The sequence below is a fragment of the Mesocricetus auratus genome, unplaced genomic scaffold (assembly GCF_017639785.1).
Source record: "Mesocricetus auratus isolate SY011 unplaced genomic scaffold, BCM_Maur_2.0 Super-Scaffold_100004, whole genome shotgun sequence".
NCBI lineage: Eukaryota > Metazoa > Chordata > Mammalia > Rodentia > Cricetidae > Mesocricetus > Mesocricetus auratus.
This window is the reverse complement of record NW_024429189.1, coordinates 50919030-50941982: the sequence shown is the minus strand read 5'-3', so window position 1 is coordinate 50941982 and position 22953 is coordinate 50919030. Positions and strand designations below refer to the sequence as shown.

Here is a 22953-nt window from a genome sequence, read left to right as displayed (position 1 = left end):
TTCTTTTGAAAATACTTTTTAACTTTTATTGGTTAATGCTATTGTTTGATACTTATACAAGTAGATAATATATTCTGATTCCTTTCTCTATGCCATGATCTTTAATGCCCTTCCTGTCAGCATCAAAACCATGTACCTCACAATAACTGAAAGTCCCTCTCCTTGTCCCTGGCTTTTTGGTTTCTTTTCGTGCTCTGCTTATTTTAACCTTGATGATTTGTTTACCCATTGGATTTGAAGTGTTCATAGGATGCTGGTGGGGACTAGAAGCTACACAGAGGAAGGCAACACTTTTCCTGGTTCCTGAGTCTGTCATTAGCAGACAGTTCAGCAATGAGCATGGGCATCCTCAAAGTTGCTCCTTCAGTTCATGTCTGACTATTGATGGCCTTATTTGTTTTCAGATTCAGCGTCTGTCATGAATTTGTGACTGTAATTTAATGTGTGCTATAAAGTTACTTCAGAGAGTATAGTTACTGTTACCAGTGTGTTAGTATCTCTTTGCTGCTGGTCATTGTTGGGGTTACCTGGAGTTATTGTCTGGGAATGCTCTATACAGGTGTAACAATATACAGGGCATTCTTTGCTGCCCTATCAAATTTTTCTATCCCAATGGCCTCTTCATGGAATGTTATAAAATTCTCTTCAGTAAAATTATTTTTTATTTTAAAAACTTATTTTTCATTTTGCATATCAATTCAAGTTTCCCCTTTTCACTCCTCCTGTCCCCCTACCTAATTACAATAATTTTAGCTATTGATCCTATAAAACAGATACCAAGGAAATGGAAGAAAACAAACAAACAAACAGAACCTTAATGAAGATTTTAGAAAGGCTGGGAATTTGGTTAGATGATTCACTTTAGCCAAATTTCATTAAGTCTGCTTTTGTGTCAACACTATGCTGCCAGGTAAGCTAGCTAGCGAAGAGCTATGGGTCTTTGGAATTGTTAGGCTTAAAATTTAAAATTACTTTGAAGTTGTTAGATATTTTATAATATGTAATCCCATAGGATAGAATATTATTTATCTAAAATATGAATCACATTCCATCTGTATTTGACAGTATATCATAAGCAATGGGATATGTTTTAAAAGAATATATGACCCTCATATAATACAGGAAATCCCTATACCTTCCGTTTATACTTTCAATTATCCTAAGAGAAAATCCATTCCATCCTAAGTGTTTATATTTAAGGAACTTTAAATGACAAATATTATAGCAGATTTTTAAAATCACTAACACAATGTACAACTGCTCAGCTGACACTGCTACTTTCTTATGTACAAAACTAGTGAAATTGTGTGTGTGTGTGTGTGTGTGTGTGTGTGTGTGTGTGGCACACGCGTGATGAAACTTTTTGCCCATTGAAAGTTTTCATGAAGGCAAGTAATATAAACATTGTTTGTGTCTTATAAATACAGCTTTCTAAATATAGCAGAAGCTATGTGTCAAATTCTATTTCTAGATCATTTTATTATGTAATAAGTCGATCCCATGAGTCTATGTAGCCTTAATTTGCATCACTCTGCATCCAATGCTACAACATTAAACAGATGTCATTACTATAGTTGAGCAGCAATTTCTTCAAACAGTTTCACAAAGGATTTTTTAAAAATGTCACTCATATTGCTGCATATTTTAATACTGGGATTCTTAAATATGTTTTATTAGTCAAAATATTCCCTAATAATATTCCATAAGAAATTAATTTAGCGTGAAATCTTTGCTATATACAGTAACAAGAGAGACTTCATTTGTTAAGAGAAAGAAGGGCATTTTACAAGTGATCTTCTTTTAATAGCATTGCCCTAGCTGAGCTTGTGAGATCTGAATTATGACTCTTTTCACATCTAACAGCTGCTCACTCTGAGAAGCAGGTCAAAGTTTAAGAGCTGTGAACTTCTAACAGTCCAGCTATAGTTTATTCACAGGGAAACTAATTTTGAGCTGCTTCTTAAGTGTGCAATATCTTCATGACCTCTCCTTTTTGAATTTAAAAGTAATTTCAAAGAAAGGTTTTCAAATTATCATTTAAAAAATAAAGTAAGATCTTCTCAAAAACTCTTTTTACCAAGAGTCAGGAGATAGTGCTGTGCTCTCATCCTCTGTCAAATGGTTGAATTTCATGAAGAAATGGGACAGCTTTCAATTAAGATGGCTTAGATACAAGCCTCTACTGACGCAAAATCTACTTTTATAAGCCAAGATTACAGTAATTTGTGAGTTTTAGTGAAATGTGCATTAAACAGGTGTTTGAATGGAATTGAAATTGCTCTTTACTTCTGCAGAAGGCCATGCAAACATGCATGCCTTTTTCTATATACTGGAATAAATAGATTTGTGCCCTTTCTTTCTAACTCCTGCAGCTATGTTTTAGGTGTATTTTAAGGAGAGTTAACATTTCATTATAGACTCACCACACAGTTTCCTTTCTTAGCTCAGCCAGCTTGTGAAGACGTTGGAGTGCCTTTTCCTGTTTTCTCTCATCCTTCCTGGATTTAGATGCTACATTTCGAGCAAATTCTCTCTGTTTCAGGTCTTTGAGCCGCTATTAAAACATATGGAAATAATTAGTAGTGTCTAAGTCTCGAGCATCTTTAAAGGTATGTCGTTGCAGGGATATTTCAATACATTGACTTTATCAAAGGAAAACACTCTCAATCAAAATGCGTTTCTAACAAAAATATTTTCTTTCAAATTGGCTTGTGAAGGTGCCCAACCATGTAATTATATTACAGTAAAAGTTGCAGCTGAGCTTTACGTATACTTAAATTGCATCCTTCCGTCTCTTTGTATTGATTGTTATCTTCTAAGTATCTTTACTTAAATTAGATGATGCACCAGAGACTTTTTAAAGCCCCCAAGCTTCAAACATATTCAATACATTTATGGATTTTGGTTATAAAATAAAACCTCTCTTATTTGAATGTGCTCTGTACTAGAATTTAATACCATAAACCTAAAGCAAATGATTTCTATTGATGTGATATTTTTAAATAGTTCTTCTCTCAAATATCAGATACTTTCCCCAAATCAAGATCTTAAAGAAAATTCTATTTTTTTGGAACTAACTATGTTGAACATTTTTTATCTGTAGTAAAAGATACTGTTTTCTAAGTTGAAGGCCAGAAAAAAATGCAAACACACTTGAAGAGTAACATTCACATGTATGAACTGATCAAAAGGGGTTCATTCTCAGTTATTATAATTCTGTTTACTCAATGAGATAATGCATAGTTGCAAAAATGATTGAAATAGCATTTTTATCAATGGTTTATGATGTGTTGAATACATGAAGAGTAATATTTTGAGAGCAGGATTATAAATCAAGGAATGATATCACTATATTTTTATAATGTTCTTGAATAAAATGTCAATAAATGCTTTATGCATATTCATTATAGCATTGTACACAAAAGGTTCACTCAATAAATGTTTATTAAACTTTTAGGTAAATTAATTTTATTATCTGAATCAATAATTATACATACATATTTATATATTTAAAATATTCACTCTGTCAAACTAGTATTTGTCACAGACTTAACTTTTAATTTAATGTATACAACATCATATAACATCAACAATTTGATGGATGCACACAGAATCAGGCTCAGGGGGCTTCTGGTTATAATTATTAATGAATTTTACAGGAGGGTATACACATTTATGTAACTCTCTAAATCTTGTATTTCTGGATTTTAAACTTTAGTATTATTTAAATAACACATTCTTCAGTTTTCCATTGGTAATAGTTTATCTCTTCAGAAGGAGTTATTGTAGTATTAAGTTTATACTTTATTGAACCTTGTAATGAATATTACACTGGAAAACTTTGTCACAAAGATTTGATATCATTGTCTCTATATGACTGACAAAGTAACTACAAATTACAAGATGCGTTAACTTGTTTCTGGTTTAAAATCAGAATATAGGCTAATGACAATGTACTGATTAATTTTAGAAATCAGTAGTCTTGGTCATTTCCAGGTCTTAAATATGAAGTATGTTTAAGGCTCCAGAGAGCAAGTGAGTAAGATAGAGATTTTATTACTTTATATAAAATCCTTAGTAAAAAGTTAATTTTTACAGATGTAGCAAAAAATTATATTAAGTATGCATAACAAACATATGTATACATGTATAATTAATAGAATATATGTCATGAAAGAGGGTGAACTAGTAATTTTAAATCCCATGAAAAAGATAAAAGAACAATACTTCCAGTGATAGATGGGGGATGGGTTATTACCAAAAAGATGAAATTTTAAATTATGTAAGATTAAAAGTTTGTTTATACTCTTTCACTAACAACTTTTTCAAACAAAACCTTAATAAATATTTTATTCATGCTTTATACACGTGTCTAACATGAGATAATTTCATGAGTAAATTCTGGACTCAAATTGATCAAGTCCTCCTTTGGGGGGGTTAATACATTCCAAACAGCTACACAAATATTGCATCATTTTTATACTCTTTCAAATCTATACGCAAGTTTGCACTTTGTCTATTGTTGAGTAGCAGTTTTCTAAGATTTTAAATTTGACAGCCAATAATGCTATGTTGTCATGTTTATTGGGAAGGTTGAATCATTTTCATAACCATATAGAACTTCAGTATTTCTCCATTTACATCTGCTGTTTCCTCCCTAAATTTCATTAAGGAAATATTACCTTATTGATTCTTACAATAAATACCTATATTCACAAAGTTGTCTTTTTTTACTTACTTCTGGAAACAAAGATTGGAGTTAAGAAACATAGGCTTGTTCAGAATCATTACAAACCAAACACGATTGAAGAAAAATCAAAATGTCTTAAAATCTGCATACCCTATGATGTAACTCTCAATTTTCCTAGTATTATTGTTCAAGCTATCCAACTTTCAGGTCTGACTGAGGTACCTGTGATAAATTCATTTTAATTTTTGTAGGTGTCCTCTCTTTTGCAAGTGTTATTTTAAGCATAATTTAAATATCTATGACAATGGATGATTGACTTTTTCCTTTCATGTTTTTATTGTAGTTAAGGGGGAGAAATACTGGAGCATACATTTGCTTCTTATAGTAGGCACTGAAATGCAACTTAATGTGGTTGAAACAAACAGCTCTGGTATATGTTAGGGGAGAAACTATTTTACATACAGTGATTAGAGAAGGTACATTTATTTTAAAACTTTGGTTTCAGGACAAAATCCACACCTTAAAATAGCACATACTTATTAGCTTTTAGTATGCCTGCCATTTTTTCAGCCAAATTGTTTTCATTTGGAAACATGACTGGGACAATCCCTTTCAGAATTCTACAAAATAATTGATAATATGCATGTTCTTCTAAGTTATAAAACTATTAAAAAATTCTAGATGTTCCCTAGGAAAAAAGGGCATTTTAAGCAACTAATATCTTCTAGAAACTGTTCAGAAATTGCTTTATAAGGTGACAACTATTTCAGAGTAAACAATGATGACTCTTCTCAATTTCACTATAGAGGCTCATATATTTTAAGATATATGATTCTGCTTTATGAACTTTATCAGTGAGAAATAAGTCTAAGTTTCTATTTCCAATAAAGTCTATTCACTGAGATATGACTAATTAGTAATTAATCTATGGCATTTTCACCATGAGAGTGTTTATTATGATGACAATATCAAAACAAAGATTTGTATTAGGTGAGGAAAAAAACTACAAATTTATTTCACAAGCAAATAAATAAGAAACCCCTTGAAGCAGATAGAATAGTCAGAATGAAAACATGGTGAAATACAGGCCTTGCCCATTTAATCACAAGTTTGGTTTTTCATAATGTCTTGGTAACAGTGATGCTCCTGGGCTCTCAGTTAATGGAGAAATGCAAAGAGTGCCAACTTGTAGAAGATACAATGCAGACATGGTGCATATGATGCAATTACAATTCCTATGTAGGTCAATGCTGCATTCTGGGAGATTCAAGATGTTTGCTGATAGTTGTGAAACTTTCCAGTGGGGAGCAGAAGAAGCCATGAATATATGCAATCCTGAGTGAATGTTTATTGTGTGATATGGGTATAACTGTGTCAATGGCTCAAACATCGGACCCCTGAAGAAACTGCAAGGCCTTCCTCTCCCATTCCACTACATGAAACAAGTTCAAAGCAAAATGGCAGACATTTTCAGAGTGAAATGGCAAAATTTTCTCTTCTGGTCCATGTGCTGGCATATGGTTATAGAAAATGTCTATCATAGCTTTCTTCCCCTGGATCTTCTCAGCCTGAAGATAACTTCCCTACAGACATTGATTATCTGCTTTCTTGATTCAGCTGTACTCCACAGACTCTGCCTCCTTGTTTATCTATATGTAATAACTCTCTTTGTTCATCTATGTAGAATAACCCCACCTCCTCATTCAAATCTATATAATAAACAATCCGAACTTATGTGGAACTGTCGGTTCACCAGTAAGCAGAGAGTAAAATCCATCCCATCCCCAGATTTTCTGTCCTTATGTCTTTATGTGTGTTTTATTCATTCCTTCAAAATTGCCAGTCAAGTCCAAGTCCCTCAGGCCATGCAAAGGATACAGCAATGGCAAACACTGTTATTCATTTGCTTGGGAAAAGAAAAGATGCAGCTATAAAATTTTTATCTATCTATCTATCTGTCTGTGTATCTATCTATCTATTGTATCACCTCTCTCTACTGTTTACACACACATACACACACACACACACACCCCTTTGTCCCATGTATGATGTGGCTTTGCTTTTCTCTAGAGAAAGCCAATGAATACAGATTTATCACATGGAATGAATATTCTAATTTGATTTTTTTAAGGCCCATTATAAATTGAGACCCAGTGTAAACATATACAATCTTCTGTTCCATTAATAGAATTTGATTGAATTCAGCACTAACTGGATTGTCATCAAAAGTCACTGAACTGTAGGGTTCTATTTTCATTCCTTCCTTCCTTCTTTCTTTCCTTCCTTCCTTCCTTCTATCCATCATTCCATCCTTCCTTTTCTTTTTAAAGAAGAACACTTCATTTCCTGTACTTTAACATTGATTCTCTGTCACTACTATTGCTGAACTGTGATTTCAACAGGACAGTCAGACGTATTCTCAATTGTTAGGTTTTGGCAAATATCTAACTCCTAAAATAAGAGCATAAGGAATTTAAAAGTTTCATGCCCAAATTCCATAATTTAACAACAGCATAAGTTTTGAACTAATTATTTAATTGGAAAATAAAAAGCTAAATTTGAGTTTGCTTCTATTTGTATTTGAGTAAAATGTATTTCTACTTTGAGCAAAATATATTTCTACTTTCTAGGCATGTCCTTTGGTAGTTCTTTTCAGATGCATTTCTTCTTAAATGATATTTAAAGTTTTCTCCAGCATTTATATTCTGTGACAAGCTTCCAGTAATATCTTTTAGAATAGAACTAGTCACTATGACATAAAATATCCATTTAGAGTACTAGTAAAAACAGCTTCAATTGTTTTCTCTTTTATAAGTAAACCAATTACTTGTTTCCTTCCAGACATCAGCAAATAGTTTCATATTTCACTGTTATTGTATTATACACTGTTACTCTTTCCAAAATTTTGAGCCTTGCATTGAATTTAGGAGAGCTCTTTCCATCAAAAACTGTTTCAGTAGCTTTTAAAAAATCTAAGTATGCTTTTTTATCTTATAGAGTAGTAATAGCCTCAAAGAGAAGTAATAGCATCAAAGAATCAGCGTCTCCATTTCCTAAATCAATTTAGTGTTCTTGAAATACACTGTGCAGTGCCGAGTGATCTATTAAAATGTTAGCAAATACATTTTTTTCAGAGATGATATTCAAGTGCATATTATCAGACTTCAAGGTGCAATTTCCTTCTAGTCATTATTTAATCAATGGCACTATGCTGAGTGATACTGTAGAAGTCTTTTTTTTTTTACTTTTTTTTCAAATTTCGTTTCCTATTATTACCATGAATGTGTATCACTTGGACTTTTCTCCTGGCAGCTTTTAAAGCATCTAATCTCTTAATGGCATATCAGATCTGAACAATATCTTTCCCCAAGGCCTCTCATTCTTTAGATTCTATTAACTCAAGGTTCTCTTTGTGGATAAAACCTCATTTTAATTCTAATATAAAAGTCTTGGCAATCAGTGTGTGTTCTGTCTAAAACTGATTTTCCAACTATTGAGTTCATTTTCTTAAGTGCTGGGTAAGAAGTGTCTCCTGCATTGTAAGTGCTTATGAATGCTTATCAAATTGAATTGGCACAGGATGGCTGTGATTAACTTCCTCTTACAATAGGAGGCTTTGAAAATTTGCTAACAAAAATCTGGATAAGATATTCAGTAGTAGAGTGAGAGCAATAGAAACTTGATTGTAAGAGATATGGACATGATTATTTTCAAAAGACACAAACCACTTGAATGAGTAAAAAATGAAGGATGATTGATTTATGGCTCAACTTTACAAATGTATATTATGCATCTATTACTAACAATGTTAAGAATTAAAATGTTCAATGACAATTTATGCTGGAGAGGATGTGGTAAAAGGGGAACACTCCTCCATTGCTGGTGGGAGTGCCAACTGGTTCAGCCACTTTGGAAATCAGTATGGAGATTCCTCAGAAAAATGGGAATAAACCTACCACAAGACCCAGCAACTCCACTCTTAGGCATATATCCAAAAGATGCCCATTCATGCAACAAGGATGTCTGTTCCACTATGTTCATAGCAGCATTATTTGTAATAGCCAGAACTTGGAAGCAACCTAGATGTCCCTCAACCGAAGAGTGGATAGAGAAAATGTGGTACATTTACACAATGGAGTACTATTCAGCAGAAAAAAAATAATGGGTTCCTGATATTTGCAGGCAAATGGATGACACTAGAAGAAACCATCCTGAGTGAGGTAGCACAGTCACAAAAAGAGAAACATGGCATGTACTCTCTCATATATGGATTTTAGACATAGATCTGGGGAGTGTCAGCCTACAATCCCATGGCCAGAGAGTCTGGGAAACAGAAACTTCATTCAATGGCTGATGGAAGAAGAAGCAGACTCCCAGTCTAAGCACTGAGCTGAACTCAAGAAAGCCAGTAACAGAGAGGGAGGACTGATGACCAAAGGGATTAAGACTGGGCTGGTTTAACCCCAGAAACAGCTGACCTGACAAGGGTTAATTCTTGAATCCCAGGCTGATGCCTGGGAATCCAGCATGGGACTGATCAAGACCCCCTGACTGGGGGTGTCAGTGAGGAGACCTAGGTAATCTATTGAGCCTTGGGCAGTAGATCAGTATTCATCCCAAGTATACACATGGAATTTGGACTCCCATCCAACAATGTGAGATGCACTCTCACCCTGAACTCTTGGGGGAGGGTCTGGGCCCTGCGTTAGATGAAATGACAGACCCCCATGGATGGCCTCACCCTCCCTGGGGTAATGAGGTGATAGTGGGGGGAGTTGGGGGGAGGGCACGGGAAGAGGGGAGCAAAAGGGAGAGGGACCTGGAACTGACTTGTGAAGCAACCTTGTTTCTAATCTAAATTCAAACTTAAAAAAATAGAAAAAAAGAATTAAAATGTTTTATATTCTTGGATTGTAATGCCATTTTTTATTTTATTTTTTATTTTCTAATCACTTTTTATTTTAATTTTAAATAGCTTGTTTTACATATCAATCCCAGTTCCCTCTCCCTCCTCTCCTCCTGCACTCCCCATCCCCCCAGCCTCCCACCCTATTGCCAATTCCTTCCACATAGGGGATATCTAGAGTCTGACATTTCCCTCAGGGTAGGGTCCAGGCACTCCCCTAAGAGTCCAGGCTGAGAGAGTAATGCCATTTTTTAAAAAGAGCATGCTAATATTGTACAGCATAACAAGGTAGTTATATATATTGAAATAGTATATATCTTCATAAGGTAACAATTATTTTATTTATCAATTGAACAATATTTGATTATTTTTATTACCATTTTAGTTGACTAAGAAGGTAATTTAAAATTTAAACTTAATCTCAGACTTATTTGTATTATATAACAAAAGTAAAAGTTATTTTGTTGTATGTTCATCCCTATAATTGTAGTATCTACATAATCGAGATGTTTACAAGATCTTTGAATACTCAGTAGAAATCGGTATGTCTGATTAAATGAATCAGAAATTTCTATACATGTTATTTTTCAAATGTGGTTATACAATACCAGGTGTCTGCTCTGCATTCAATTATATACCACCAACACTAAACAGATAAGGCAGGATACTGCCTTGGAGACCTAACATTCCAGTTAGGTTGGCCAGCTACCTGGGCAAAAGAACAGTACTCAGGAAACCAGTTCACCTTAATAAATGCTTAGGAGACAGGTGGAATAATCATTTTTTCTTAAGGAAACATCTTTTTCACTCCCAGAAACTCTATTCTCTGTGTAGTCACTTATGGAACTGAAGCCCTGCAGCTGTGATAAACTGCTTTTCTGAGTCACTCAGAAAAACATGATTTATTGTTTTACTAAATCTCCTTTTTCTTCTTTCAGATGCCTGGGATTTTTCACTATTTCTCAATAAGGTTAAGATGCCTTCTTTCTCCCATATGACTACATTATTTTCTTCCTTCCTTGTCTCCATCTTCCTCCTCCAGGAAGCTGCCTAGATTTATAGCTTGTATGCCTTGAAGTTTTTCTTTTAAACTGGAAATAATTGACATCAATCTTCCTTTTGAGTTCAATTCTTTCATTAAAAGGTCTAAACTCATGCAAAACTGGACCCCTGCTAGGACTTTTCCTGGATAGCCAGTTGCTACTCTGTTATGTAGATTATGCAGCTTTGGGTCTGCAGGCTAGTACCCTTCACATGCTCCAGCAGGTAATAAATGGGGCAGGCCAAGTCACAACCCTGAGTCTGGGAACTGGCCTGGGCAGATGTAGTTTTCATCAGTTAAATGGGAAATGCTGACAGCTCCACTGTCTCAATTTCAGAGGCCAAGGGACTCGCTGGTACAGACCAATGACCTTTTTGCAATGATTCTTTAGCTTTTTCCTTTTTGGCCTGGAGAAGAGATATCAAACAATGTAACCTGTCCATTTTCAATGCTTCTCTCTTCATTTCTATTGGACAACTTTTAAAGACTTGTTTTTCATTCAGAAAATGCATTTTGATTTGCTTGTCTTCTAAATTGAAGAAGAATGCATGCATGCATCATTAGAAGTAATGAATAAGTAATCTCTCTAAAGATCTCAGCTTTCTTTAGAACCCTGGGCATCTGGAAAGCTTCAAAAATGAGAAATAATATGTGAACCTACACAAGACCCTGGAAAAATAGGGTGTGTTTGTGTGTGTGTCGACCCATTCTACTTCTGCTTCCTGAGTGATGGAACTAAAAACATGTGTCACCATTGCCTAACTTTCTCAAGTGACTCTAAAATTAAACTATAATTTAATTTATTGTAAACCACTTTTATCACTGAAAGAAAATATAAACACAGATATATTCATTTCTAAGAAGTATTGTTAAATATATTCTGAGATAAATGTTTATAAATAGTAGGACAATTATATCTGGGAGGAATTAACAACTAAAATTCTAATGTTCAATAACATATTGGCACCAAGGTCACTTATGATACTATTGCACTTACAAATTTACAAATTTATTTTACTCATAATCAATTTTCTTCTGAATAATTTGGATTTTATTAATGATAGTTCCTAGAAAGTTTCTTAATTTCTTCAGAACAAGAAGCAAAAATAATGCTAAATAAGAAGAGCAAATAATAAATGTATAAACTGCTTCCTAAAGTAGATATTTCATCAGAAGCATTTTGTTAACTTATGATCATTAGCCATGTATAATTAAAATAGAAATATAAGATAAGCAATTAAAAGTATATTACCAACAAAGTCAGTAAAATGCTATGAACAAGAGCCACCAAATGGCTCAAGAGTGAAACTACTTGCAATACCAACTAAAGACTTGCAGAATCCACATTAAAAATACTGATGCAGTGGTACACATATGTAATCCCAGTATTCTAAGGCTATCAGAGACAGAGACAGAAGAATCACCTGTGGGATTTTGGTCTCCAGGTCACCCCTTTGTTTTGTAGAAAGTATTATCTCTATGTGCCTCCTACAGGAGTATATTGTTTTGCCCCTATAAAAGCCTTTCTTCCACTTCTGGAAAAGAACATTGAATCATCTGCATGCTATGGGCCAGTTATTTCCAAAAGCAATAAAAGTGGAAGGAAATAACTGATTTCTAAAGGTTGACCTGTGTACTCATTATGCACACTGTGGCATAGGAACCTTGTAGTATTCACAAATACATCACACACACACACACACAAACACACACACACACACACACATGCTCACACATAGAGAGAGTGGGGAGGGAAGGAGAGAGAGAAGAGAGAATAATTTAAATTATTTTAAATTACAGAAAATGGATGCTGCTACAGAATAATAAAACCAAATTAGTGGAACATTGTTGGCTTTCAGTACTTAATTGACATTCATAAAACAAAACTAGTATAAAAAGTATATTATACTCTTGTTTTTTTTTAATGTTGCCTATTTATACTTAGAAAGCACAAGCCTTTCTTCTGAACAGTTTTTCCCTTTTTCTCAACACTGAATGATTGAACCCATTTTCCATCACAAGAGCATGATAAATATGGAAAAGGAGAACAGGCAGTCTTTTGGTTTCTTCTCTATTGCTGTGACAAAACACCAAGACCAAACCAACTTATAAAGTAAACCACCTAATTTGGAGCTCTTGTTTCCCAAAGATCAGTGCATGAGCATCATGGTGGAGAGAATGCAGCAGACAGGCACATGTGGTGCTGAAGAAGTAGCTGGGAGATCTCATCTGATACAAGTAAGAGGTAAAGAGAGAACCAGCTGGGATGACAAGGGCTTTTGAAACATCCAAGGGCACACCAAGTCTAATCATCACACCTCATAATCACTCTCAAACAGTTCCACAAACTCAAGGCCAATCTTGCAAATATATGAGCCTCTAGAGGCAAATGCCATTTAAACTACCAAGCTTAGAAGAAGGTGTGGGGAAGTTCATAAAGATGGCCTCCATTTTCTGCTGAGTAGTACTCCATTGAGTAGGTCATGGGGGAACAGGAAGGTTGAGTGGAGGTAGAATAGGGGGAGAAAAGGATGAGAAATACCATAATAGAGGGAGTCATAGGTTAGAAGAGAGAGACCTCTAATTAGACCTCTAGTGATCTAAAGGGATGACACCAACTAGCAAGCTAAGCAATAGTGGAGAGACCACCTTAAATGCCTATTCTTGATAATGAACTTGACGTCTACACTATATGCCATCCTAGAACCTTCATCCAGTGACTGATGGAAGCTGAGGCAAACAACCACAGTTAAATACTGAACTGAACCCATGGAACCCAGTGACAGAGAGAGAGGAGCAATGAGCAAATTAGCAATGAATGGGCTGGCAAAACCAGCAGATACAGCTGATCTGAACAAGGGGGGAGCTCTTGGACCCCAGACTGACAGCTGGGAGGCCAGCATGGGACTGATCCAGGCCCCTGAGTGTGAGAGTCAGTGAGGATGCCTGGGAAACCTATGGGGCCCTGGGCAGTAGATCAGTGTCTATCCCTGGCATACTATTGGACTGTGTGTGCCCATAACACAAAAAGGTATGCTCTCTCAGCCTGGACTCTTAGGGGAGTGCCTGGACCCTGCCCTGAGTGAAATGACAGACTCTAGATATCCCCTATGTGGAAGGAAGTGGGAATAGGGTGGGAGGCTGGGAGGCATGGTGGGGGGGGTGCGGGAGGATGGGAGGGAGAGGGAACTGTGATTGACATGTAAAGCAAGCTATTTAAAATTAAAGTAATTAAAAAATAAAAAACTAACAACAACAACAACAAACGGCCTCCATTAAAATACTAAAAATGATACATTTGTCTAAAACTTGTTTCTAGCTTAAGACAAAACTTACAGTTTAGTGGTGCTTAATGCCTGAGTGGTTTTAAATAGGAAATATTGATACTTGGAGATAGATGGATTGGAGGTCAAGAGCACTCCTTTCTCTTGCAGAAGACCCTGGCTCATATTTTAGCATCCACGTGGCAGTTAAAAACTATCTATGATTCCACAAGAGTTCATATCAAGTGGATCTGATGTCTTCTGTCCTTAATAGGCACCAGACAACATTCAGACCAAACAATGATACAAAAAATAAAAATAAATTCGACAAAAAAAGAAAAGTCAAAACTGTACAGTTTTTCCATTATATGTGCTAAATAATCAATAATGCATGTATATTTCTATTCCATTGGGTTGCCAATTTTGAGGGGCTTAAGGGTTTTTCCCTTTTTCTAAATGAAAAATCTTTGACATAATTTCTCAAATTATAATAAATCAAAGAAGCTTCTCTCTTTTTTTTGATGTTTTGTTCTTTTTTAAATTTAGGTTAGAAATAATCTTGTTTCACTTATCAATACCAGCTCTCTTGCCCTCCCCTCCTCACCCTCCATCCCCACCAGGTCCCCCAGCCCCCCACCCAATCTCCACTCTGATCCCCAGGGATGGTGAGACCCTCCATGGTGTATCTCCAGTAACTGTCATTTCATCCAGGGCAGGGCCTAGGCCCTCCTCCAAGAGTCCTGGCTGAGAGAGCCTCCCATATTGTGACATGGACACTCAAAGTCTATTTGTACACCAGGATTAAATACTACCCAAGGCCCCATGGATTACCTAGGCCTCCCAATGACACCCACATTCAGGGGGTCTGTGGCAGTCCCATGCTTTCCACATAGCCATAAATCTGGAGTCCAAGAGCTCCCCCTTGTTCAGGTCAGCTGTTTCTATGGCTTAAACTAGCCCACTCTTAACTCCTTTGCCCATCAGTGCTCTCTTTCTGACACTGGATTCCAGGAGTTCAGTTCTCTTTTAAGTAGAAATCACTCCAGAAAAATCACAAATGATCAAAATGCAGATCTATGGAGCCTAGATAATATATATCTATATATATTAAACATAGATAATAAGGCCCCCACACAAGCTCAGGGAACATTGTAGAAGAAGAGAGAGTGGGAAGATTGTTACTCCAGATGATCAGGGGGTTTCTTATGAGAGTGTGTCTCCTAGGATCACCATAAGCTATATCTATAAATCTCAGCAACATGACTGCCAAACATGAACTGCAAAATATGACATCAAAACCATGCCAAACTGGCAGGAGAAAAGCCAAAAAGCCTCAACTCTACACCAAAAACTACAGTAAACTGAGGAATGCTGGGAGTGGGAGAGACAGTCTTTCCCAGATGAGAGCATACCAATTCATTGTTCAATGAGTATCATTCCAGAAAGCATATATATAAGTGTTACTATGTGAATTGAATGGGTTTATTTAGGAATAGATATGTATGTATATAGAGAGGCATTTGGAGTGTTGAAAAGGGAAAAATATTGTAGTTAAATTATAATATCAAAAATAAGATGAGATATATGTACTAAATATAATAATATAATTGTTTAACAAATAAAAGAGTGATATTAGATTAAATCACATAGTATACACAAGGAAAATATTGGAAATGATTTTTCATACATATATATTGCTTCAAATTCCCCATTAATTTTATATACTTACACACAGATAACAAGTAGTTTCTTTCTCAGTGTCACTGAACAGCAGTTTGAATTATTACAAAATGCTCAAATTTGTGAATAAAGCTCTTCCATTTTCATAGCCATAGAATTCTCTACAGGAATAATAGATTCCAACAACCTGACCTGACCTCAACTTTCTCTGGGGAAGAACAAAACAGCAAGCTGCAAGACGCTGAGTCTTGACTTGCTGAGGTGAAGGTCATTTCACTGCCTTTTGGGAGGTATTTCAGGCACACTGTAACCACTAAAGCAAAAATCAGGATGTTTGAGGGGCTATAGCACTAAAGCAATCAGTCCCTTTTCCGCCTTTCCATTGCATCAGTGTGACAGATTTCTTACAGTGAAAATAACTCCGAATTGCCGATAGGAAGGCAGGTGAGTGGACAGACTCAGTGTGACTTGACGCGAACAGCAGACAAATAGGTCAAATTGCTTAGAGGAAAATCTTTCCTTTTAATCTGATGCTGAGTCTTTGATCTTTCCTTTTTTTTATCTCAGACACTAAAATTTAGAAGGATAATACACTGCTGAAAACTGTTTTATTCATATCTAATATGAAAGTCACTTAAAATGTGAAATACAGTACAATTATAAATTGACAATTACTAACTATATGCTATACTTGTTAACTTAGAATTCCTGAAATTTATATCTAGACCAATCAATGAAATCCACACCTCTGAACCATATGCATGTAGACAGTATAATAGAACACCAGAAAGACAAAGATGAGAAAACCCATCCATACCAGCAGTTGGTAACAATCACAGAAAGGTGCACATATGATTAAGTTTTCAAATGTGTTTGTTATATATCTATGCTGTATTTTTCTCATGGGTACTTATAAACAAGATTGTATGATTTTTTTCAACATTGGATGTCCCTTGATATATATTTGAGTCAACATACAATCAGCAAGAATTATAAAGATCACCAGGATATTACTTTTAATCTTTCAACTTCTTTAAACATATCCTAAACTGTTTCTTTTAATCAACACATATTATAATCATGTTATTTGTTAAGAGAGAATTCAATAATTAAACCAGCATTATGGGCACACACTCACACACACACACACACAGAGAGAGAGAGAGAGAGAGAGAGAGAGAGAGAGAGAGAGCACTGGATTATATACCAATCCTTAAAAACTCTCTGGTTCTTGTATGAAGCTATTTCTTGTGTTTTAAAAATAATAGCTATTAGCCTTGTGCAGTGGCATATTCCTTTAATCATAGTACTCAGGAAGCAGAGGCAGGTGAATTCCTAGAGTTCAAGGTTAACCCGTTATACATATTGAATAGTAGGATATGCCTAAGCAGACAGCAAATGTCTCACAATAAAAAATAAGCAAACACCCAACAAAAATAGTAGCCATTCTAGAAGTGCATCTCAAAATAATGGTTTGTAATCACTTTGTCTATTTCCTGCCCAAAGCTGAATTTCTCTATGTTGACAGAATCCTATCTCATTGTGCTGTTATCTACCAGATGAGATTCTGAAACTGTTAATAAGGAATTCCGCCACTCCTCCTCCTACAACCTCAGGCAGCAGAAAGGAGAAGCAAGACACCATCCACCTAACCACAGATTCTAGGGACTGTATAAGGCTTTGCATTGCATTATCTGTGTGAAGCCCACAATAGCAAGATCCGTAAACAGACAGGAAGCCAGGACACTGTGAGTCCTCTAGGACTCTAAAGGCACCAGACAGAGACCTGTATGCTTTGAACTGCTTCAAGCTTGATCACGGCCAGTTTTGCATAGGTCCAAAGCATTCTTATCACCAAAACACTGTGCATTTCTCTTTGTTTAGACTTATGCATGAACTAGGTTCTTATCAGCTTTATTGACAGAAGTACTGTCTGCAACAACTGTCTCTTGTTCTTAGGTAGCAGAGCTAATCGCAGATCACTGGCTACTGTTGAATCCTAATGACTAGCTCTTCCGCTAGGCAAAGAATTAACCCTGATGAGAAGGAGGTCTTAGCCTGTATCCCACCAGCTACAGTGTGCCAGTGTATCTCTGAAGCTGCGTGGGTTCGTGTATTTGTGAGACTTGAGGACAGAATAGTCTAGCACAAGTCTTATTGAGCAAAGAAAATTCTTCACCAAAACTAGCCCACATTTGTGTAGTGCATGTGGGACAAGATTGGAATTGTTACAGGGTACTAAGCACAGTACCATTTGTTGAAATCTAATAGTAGGCAGATCTTAGTGGATGCTATCTCCCTATCACAGTCTAAGAATGGAGCCTCCAGGACAGTTTTAGGGCCAGGTGAAGAAAAGCATCCCCATTTCATTAGAATTCTTGCAGCGGTCCTGTGCCTTAACTCTTACCGCAGTTATGCTTTCTACATCATTAAGGGCCATTGTTTGCCCCAGTGTTGCAATAGATTCTGGAAACCCTGGCCACAGGAAGTAGTAGACTATATGGCTTTAATGGCTGCAACTGTAACATAACAGTCTGGGCCAGGGCTTTCCTTCGTCTGTCTTTCCATTGCTATCAGGAAACAAATATTATACTGGTGACTCCAGGCCAGCAACTGAGTAAGGACCACAGTTCAGCCATAACATAGAGAGTAAGCTGTGGGAACAGACTGCTCTTACTAGATACTCCTTATTTTCCTAGGGAATAACATTCAGTTGCATATTGGGGACCTTTTTGACCTCACATTGCCTTTCAGAATGAACTATAAATAATCGATCAATAGCAAGGTTGTAGAAAACTTGGATTTAAGAACCATTCTGTTTCAAAATAGGGATGTGGATGGGAAGGCACAAAGAAAACTATATTGCAAAGAGTGGAATTAATGCCAAATATTCCATCCTACCCAGAAGATCTTTCAGAAAATAATGACCATATCAAAAGGAAAAGATGCTGTTTGCAGCATGCAAAGAGACAACAAGTATAAAATAATTTTTGAACATAATTAAAATACTGATTTTAAATCAATTAAATGAAATGAAGAAATACATAGAAATATTCAGAATGTTAATAGGGAAACTTCAAGTAATGGACACAATTCTAAAAATTACACAAATTTTTGTGAACTGAAAAAATAATAAAATAAAAATTGTAACTGAATGCATAATAGCAAGTTAGGTTGATCATAAAACACTCATCCTTAGGTCACCTGAAAACACACAAGGAGAGATAAGAACAAGAAATGAATGAAGATTACAGCAGTTTTGGGGGTGAGATTAAGACTACTTGATTTCTCTGGATTTAAAAATGACCTAGGAATGCTGCAAGGGCAGAAAGCTCATTCAAACAGATCAGAGAACCTTCTCAAATAGATATTTCCATGTTCTCTATATGTTAGCTGTCCAATATCCTTTGAGATTGATTTCTTCTTTGTGTGTGTGCATGCATAGGCATGTGTGTGTGTGTGTGTGTGTGTGTGTGTGTGTGTGTGTATTTGACTTGTACTTTTGGCAAGTTAGCATTCTTAGCTCTTGAGTGGACTTATTCATGGATGAAGATCTATATTTTCAATATTAGGTCTGAATATAGTCAGATAGTAAATATTTTATGTTTGTTAAAGTATTCCAACTAAAGTTCTTAGAAGACAAGACAAATCTATAAATCATCTGCCTCCAATTCGTGCCTCCCTTGATGTTACTTAAAGCATCCATGACATCATTAATGAGAGATGATAATCATGCTGAATCTTCATATTGTCATTTGTGTGCCATTGTTTTTTCTTTTTAATACATTTTTATTTTAATTAAAATAATCGTATTTTTCATACCAATCCCAGTTCCCTCTCCTGCTGTCTTCCCATGCCCTCACCAACCCCCAATCCCATACCCCATCCACTCCTCAAATGATGTGCCATTGTCTTATAGCAAGGTAATATAATGATGATATAGCCAACTACTGCATCGTTATCTCAGGTTTTGCTCATCAAGAGAATGAGTATTTGTCATGCTAAACTAGTGAACTATAAGTGTGCTGTTTTCATAATAGTATTTATTATAGTCAAGTGGGAAACTCTGGGTCTTCAAATAACAAGTCAGATATAGTCTAATTTCTCTAAGCTTATTTGGATAGAATGTGTGGTTTACATGCATTCATGTAAGTGTTTATGTGCATGTGTCTTGTGTTAAACAACTATTTTCAATTAAAAATAGAAAAAAGAAAAAGGCATTATTCAAAATGACTAGGGAGTGGTATACATTTTTAAACTGTTCTTTGCATTTTATATTGTATTTTTCTCTGTTTATAATGTGTGCTTCATTCTTTAGGAAACCTTACACAAGTTATAGGTTAAGGTAGTCATCTGAATCCCACAAAGAGGTTTTAGTTGTAGAAACCTGATGTCCATGACAGTTCTGCCTTATTATTTTTTTTAATAAAGTGAGGTCTAGAATTAAAAAGAAAACAGGAGTAACAAGCTCACTAAATTCACTGAGAATAGGGAATTGGAAAGTTCCTTAGGCTTACTTAAGTGAATTTTCATATGGACAATTTGGCATTTATTGTCAAAATACAGATTAATGGTAAGTAGTCTTAAAACTACATACACATCCATGTATTTAGAATAACTAATTACTTGTAAAGTGGGATATGCAAAATATTTTAAAATGTTAGGTATCCAGGAATAATCAAAGGTGTGTCAGAGATCTACTACACACCAGGGGGAAGCAACAAATGAAGGACAGATCCTTAAGCTAACCATGCATGAATTAGTCATGTGTGTAATTGAAGGTTGACTTACCTCCTACAACAGCTATCCTGAACATACTTTAGTCAATATGAAAAACTGGAACATTGACAGTAAAACACAATATGACTTTCTTGTAAGCATATAATGAGATAATTCCCCACTACTCTTTCCTATTTATACTGGATAATTCATCCTATTTTAACACAATATTAATGTAAAGTTTGTGTGAATTCATCTGTTCAAACATAGTCCTTTTTTTTCTACCAAAATCAATTTAGAATAGTGTTTGTGGGTGTTTTTTAACAAATAAAATATTCACAAATTGATGCTAAACCTGGTTTTCCATCATTATATAAACAAAAATTAAATTTGTCTTGGTAAATAGCTGTCACATTATAAAATAAAAATCAGTGATAATTTCATGTCTTAGTCTTAGTAACTGCTTAAAATTTATATTTATATACTCTGGCAAGCCATGAATCTTGGAGTTAAAATTAATATTAGTATGAAAATACCAGCAAAAGAAAACCATGTCATATACATATCATGTACATAATTATTAAGTATCCGTGGGCCATTTTTCCATGATTTTGAAGGTAGTTGAAATCTAGAATGCTTCTATAAAGAACACGGTCATCACCTCTATCATGGCTTTGTCAGCTTTAGATGGCACATGAGGTGATGACAGGTCACTTAAAAATACACAACCTACTGACTTCATATATGCCTTTTCTAGTGTGAGTACAGTCTAAGGAAATTTATCTCATTATAAAAATTGACCAAGGCTGCATCTTCCAGCACATGTATCTCATCGTTAAGGAATGTAAAAGTTCGTATATAAAAAGTTACTGGTACACAATGACTGTAAGGTTGAACAAAAACTTTTAATATGATATATATTTGAGGGCATTTAGTACATCATTGTCTGTAGAATATTTTTCCAAAACAAATGTGGACAATAAAAGGCAATCGATCAGTGACTGTTTTTCAGTATTAGACATTAATTTCAAACATTGCTTCTGGTTTTTTGAAGCAGGTTTAACATCACTTTTTTAAAATTGTAAATTGGAAGAATATAAAACAAAATTTTAATATTATCTTAACAAGTCAGTCTACTATCAAAGCTTTAAAATGCTAACTTTTGACTTTTCTTTCTTACCTGCTTGTGAGCATGGTCATATGAATTAATGTGATTGTCAAATTCCTGGTGCTTATAATACTGCTTGTCACAGAGTTCACAGTAAAAATTTGCCTTCAGATCCTCCAGAGCTTTGGCAATAGTGTTCTCCTTCTCAGCATAGTCCTGAAACATAAAATTTCAAGGATTCACACAATTAGCTCTCCCTTGAGCATGCTTTGTCTTTAAAGTTGTCAGCTTTAGCACAGTAACTAGAGCTAGAAACAGGACAAAGAACAAATAAGGATAAATTGGCAATCCAAATTTGAAAACAAAAATATGAGTTTAAGAAATCAAAATAAAATATAAGCCAATATAAATGAAAAATAAAACCCAGCAGAAATACAAACAAGAATGTAATTCATATAGAAAGAAGCATTAACTGAACATACTCTGTACCAATATTAGAAATGAGATTCCAACAGCAACTGTGTAGACTTCCGTTGTTAACTCATGCAAAATCCACTTTAGCAAATATCTGAAATGTGTATAAAAGAGTTTTGTACTGCTACATATATATGCAAGCAAGATATTTTCTTTCTTTTCATGTATGTTCGCATAAATTTATTGTTCATCCAAACTGCATTAATTTCATCATGTGATTGACCCTATCATCATTTTCATTCTAATTAAATAAACTTGAACCTTTGGATAATAAGATACTTTTCTAGATATCTTTAAGTTATTCACCTAAAATGAAAAAGAAAGAAAGGAGGGAAGGAAGGAGATGCAGTAACACTTCATATTCATGATGCTTACTGGTAGTAAAGATTGATTGACATCTCTACCTTTCAGAGAATGAAGAACAGGATCAGGTGTATACGTTTATTTATTATTTATTTATTCTATGTGTCTTTTACATTATTTTTCTGATCTCATTTACTTCCTGTCCATTCCTATCTGTCTTCCACCTCTACAGCCCTCCCCACATAAAACAAAACTCAAGAGAATAAAAGGCTAGATTTTGTGAACATAATTCCCATGTTGGGATGCCTTGCCCAGCTTTGATGTAGGCGGAGGAGTTTGCTTCTGCCTAAACTTGATATGGCATGCTTTTTTGACTTCAGTGGATGCCTGCTACATTAGGAACTGAGGAGGAGTGAATCGGGGTGGGGTACTGAGAGATGGAGATAGGAAAAGGAAGAGAAGATGGAGGGGAAGATGTGAAATAATAAAAAAGATTTTTAAAAAATGAAAATATAAATAAGAAAAATAAAAAGGGAAATCACATGCCATTTCCAATGTTCATGTTCCTAGATACTGAATTTTGAAGATAAAAGGATGGTTGCAGGCATGCCTACAACCGAGCACTAGTTGGGTAGATACAGGTAGATCCCTGGAGAATTTTTCCAGCCAAAATGATCTAATTAATATATCACTAGTTTCAGCTTCTTTGAAAGATCTTGACTCAAAAAAAAAAAAAGAAGCTGAAAAATGTAGGTTGGAATAAGGATG

At 35.1% G+C, this 22953-nt stretch overlaps 1 protein-coding gene across 1 annotated transcript in view; it reads right to left on the bottom strand.

Annotated features, from left to right (window-relative positions):
* The window catches only part of Znf804a (zinc finger protein 804A), a 213720-nt gene that overhangs the window by 3769 nt on the left and 186998 nt on the right, over nt 1–22953 (bottom strand). The window contains exons 2-3 of the mRNA XM_005065109.4: nt 21481–21624; nt 2424–2554 (exon numbers count right to left, since the gene is read on the bottom strand). Of these exons, the coding sequence (XP_005065166.1) occupies nt 2424–2554; nt 21481–21624 (275 nt within the window). The remainder of the gene's footprint in view (nt 1–2423; nt 2555–21480; nt 21625–22953) is intronic.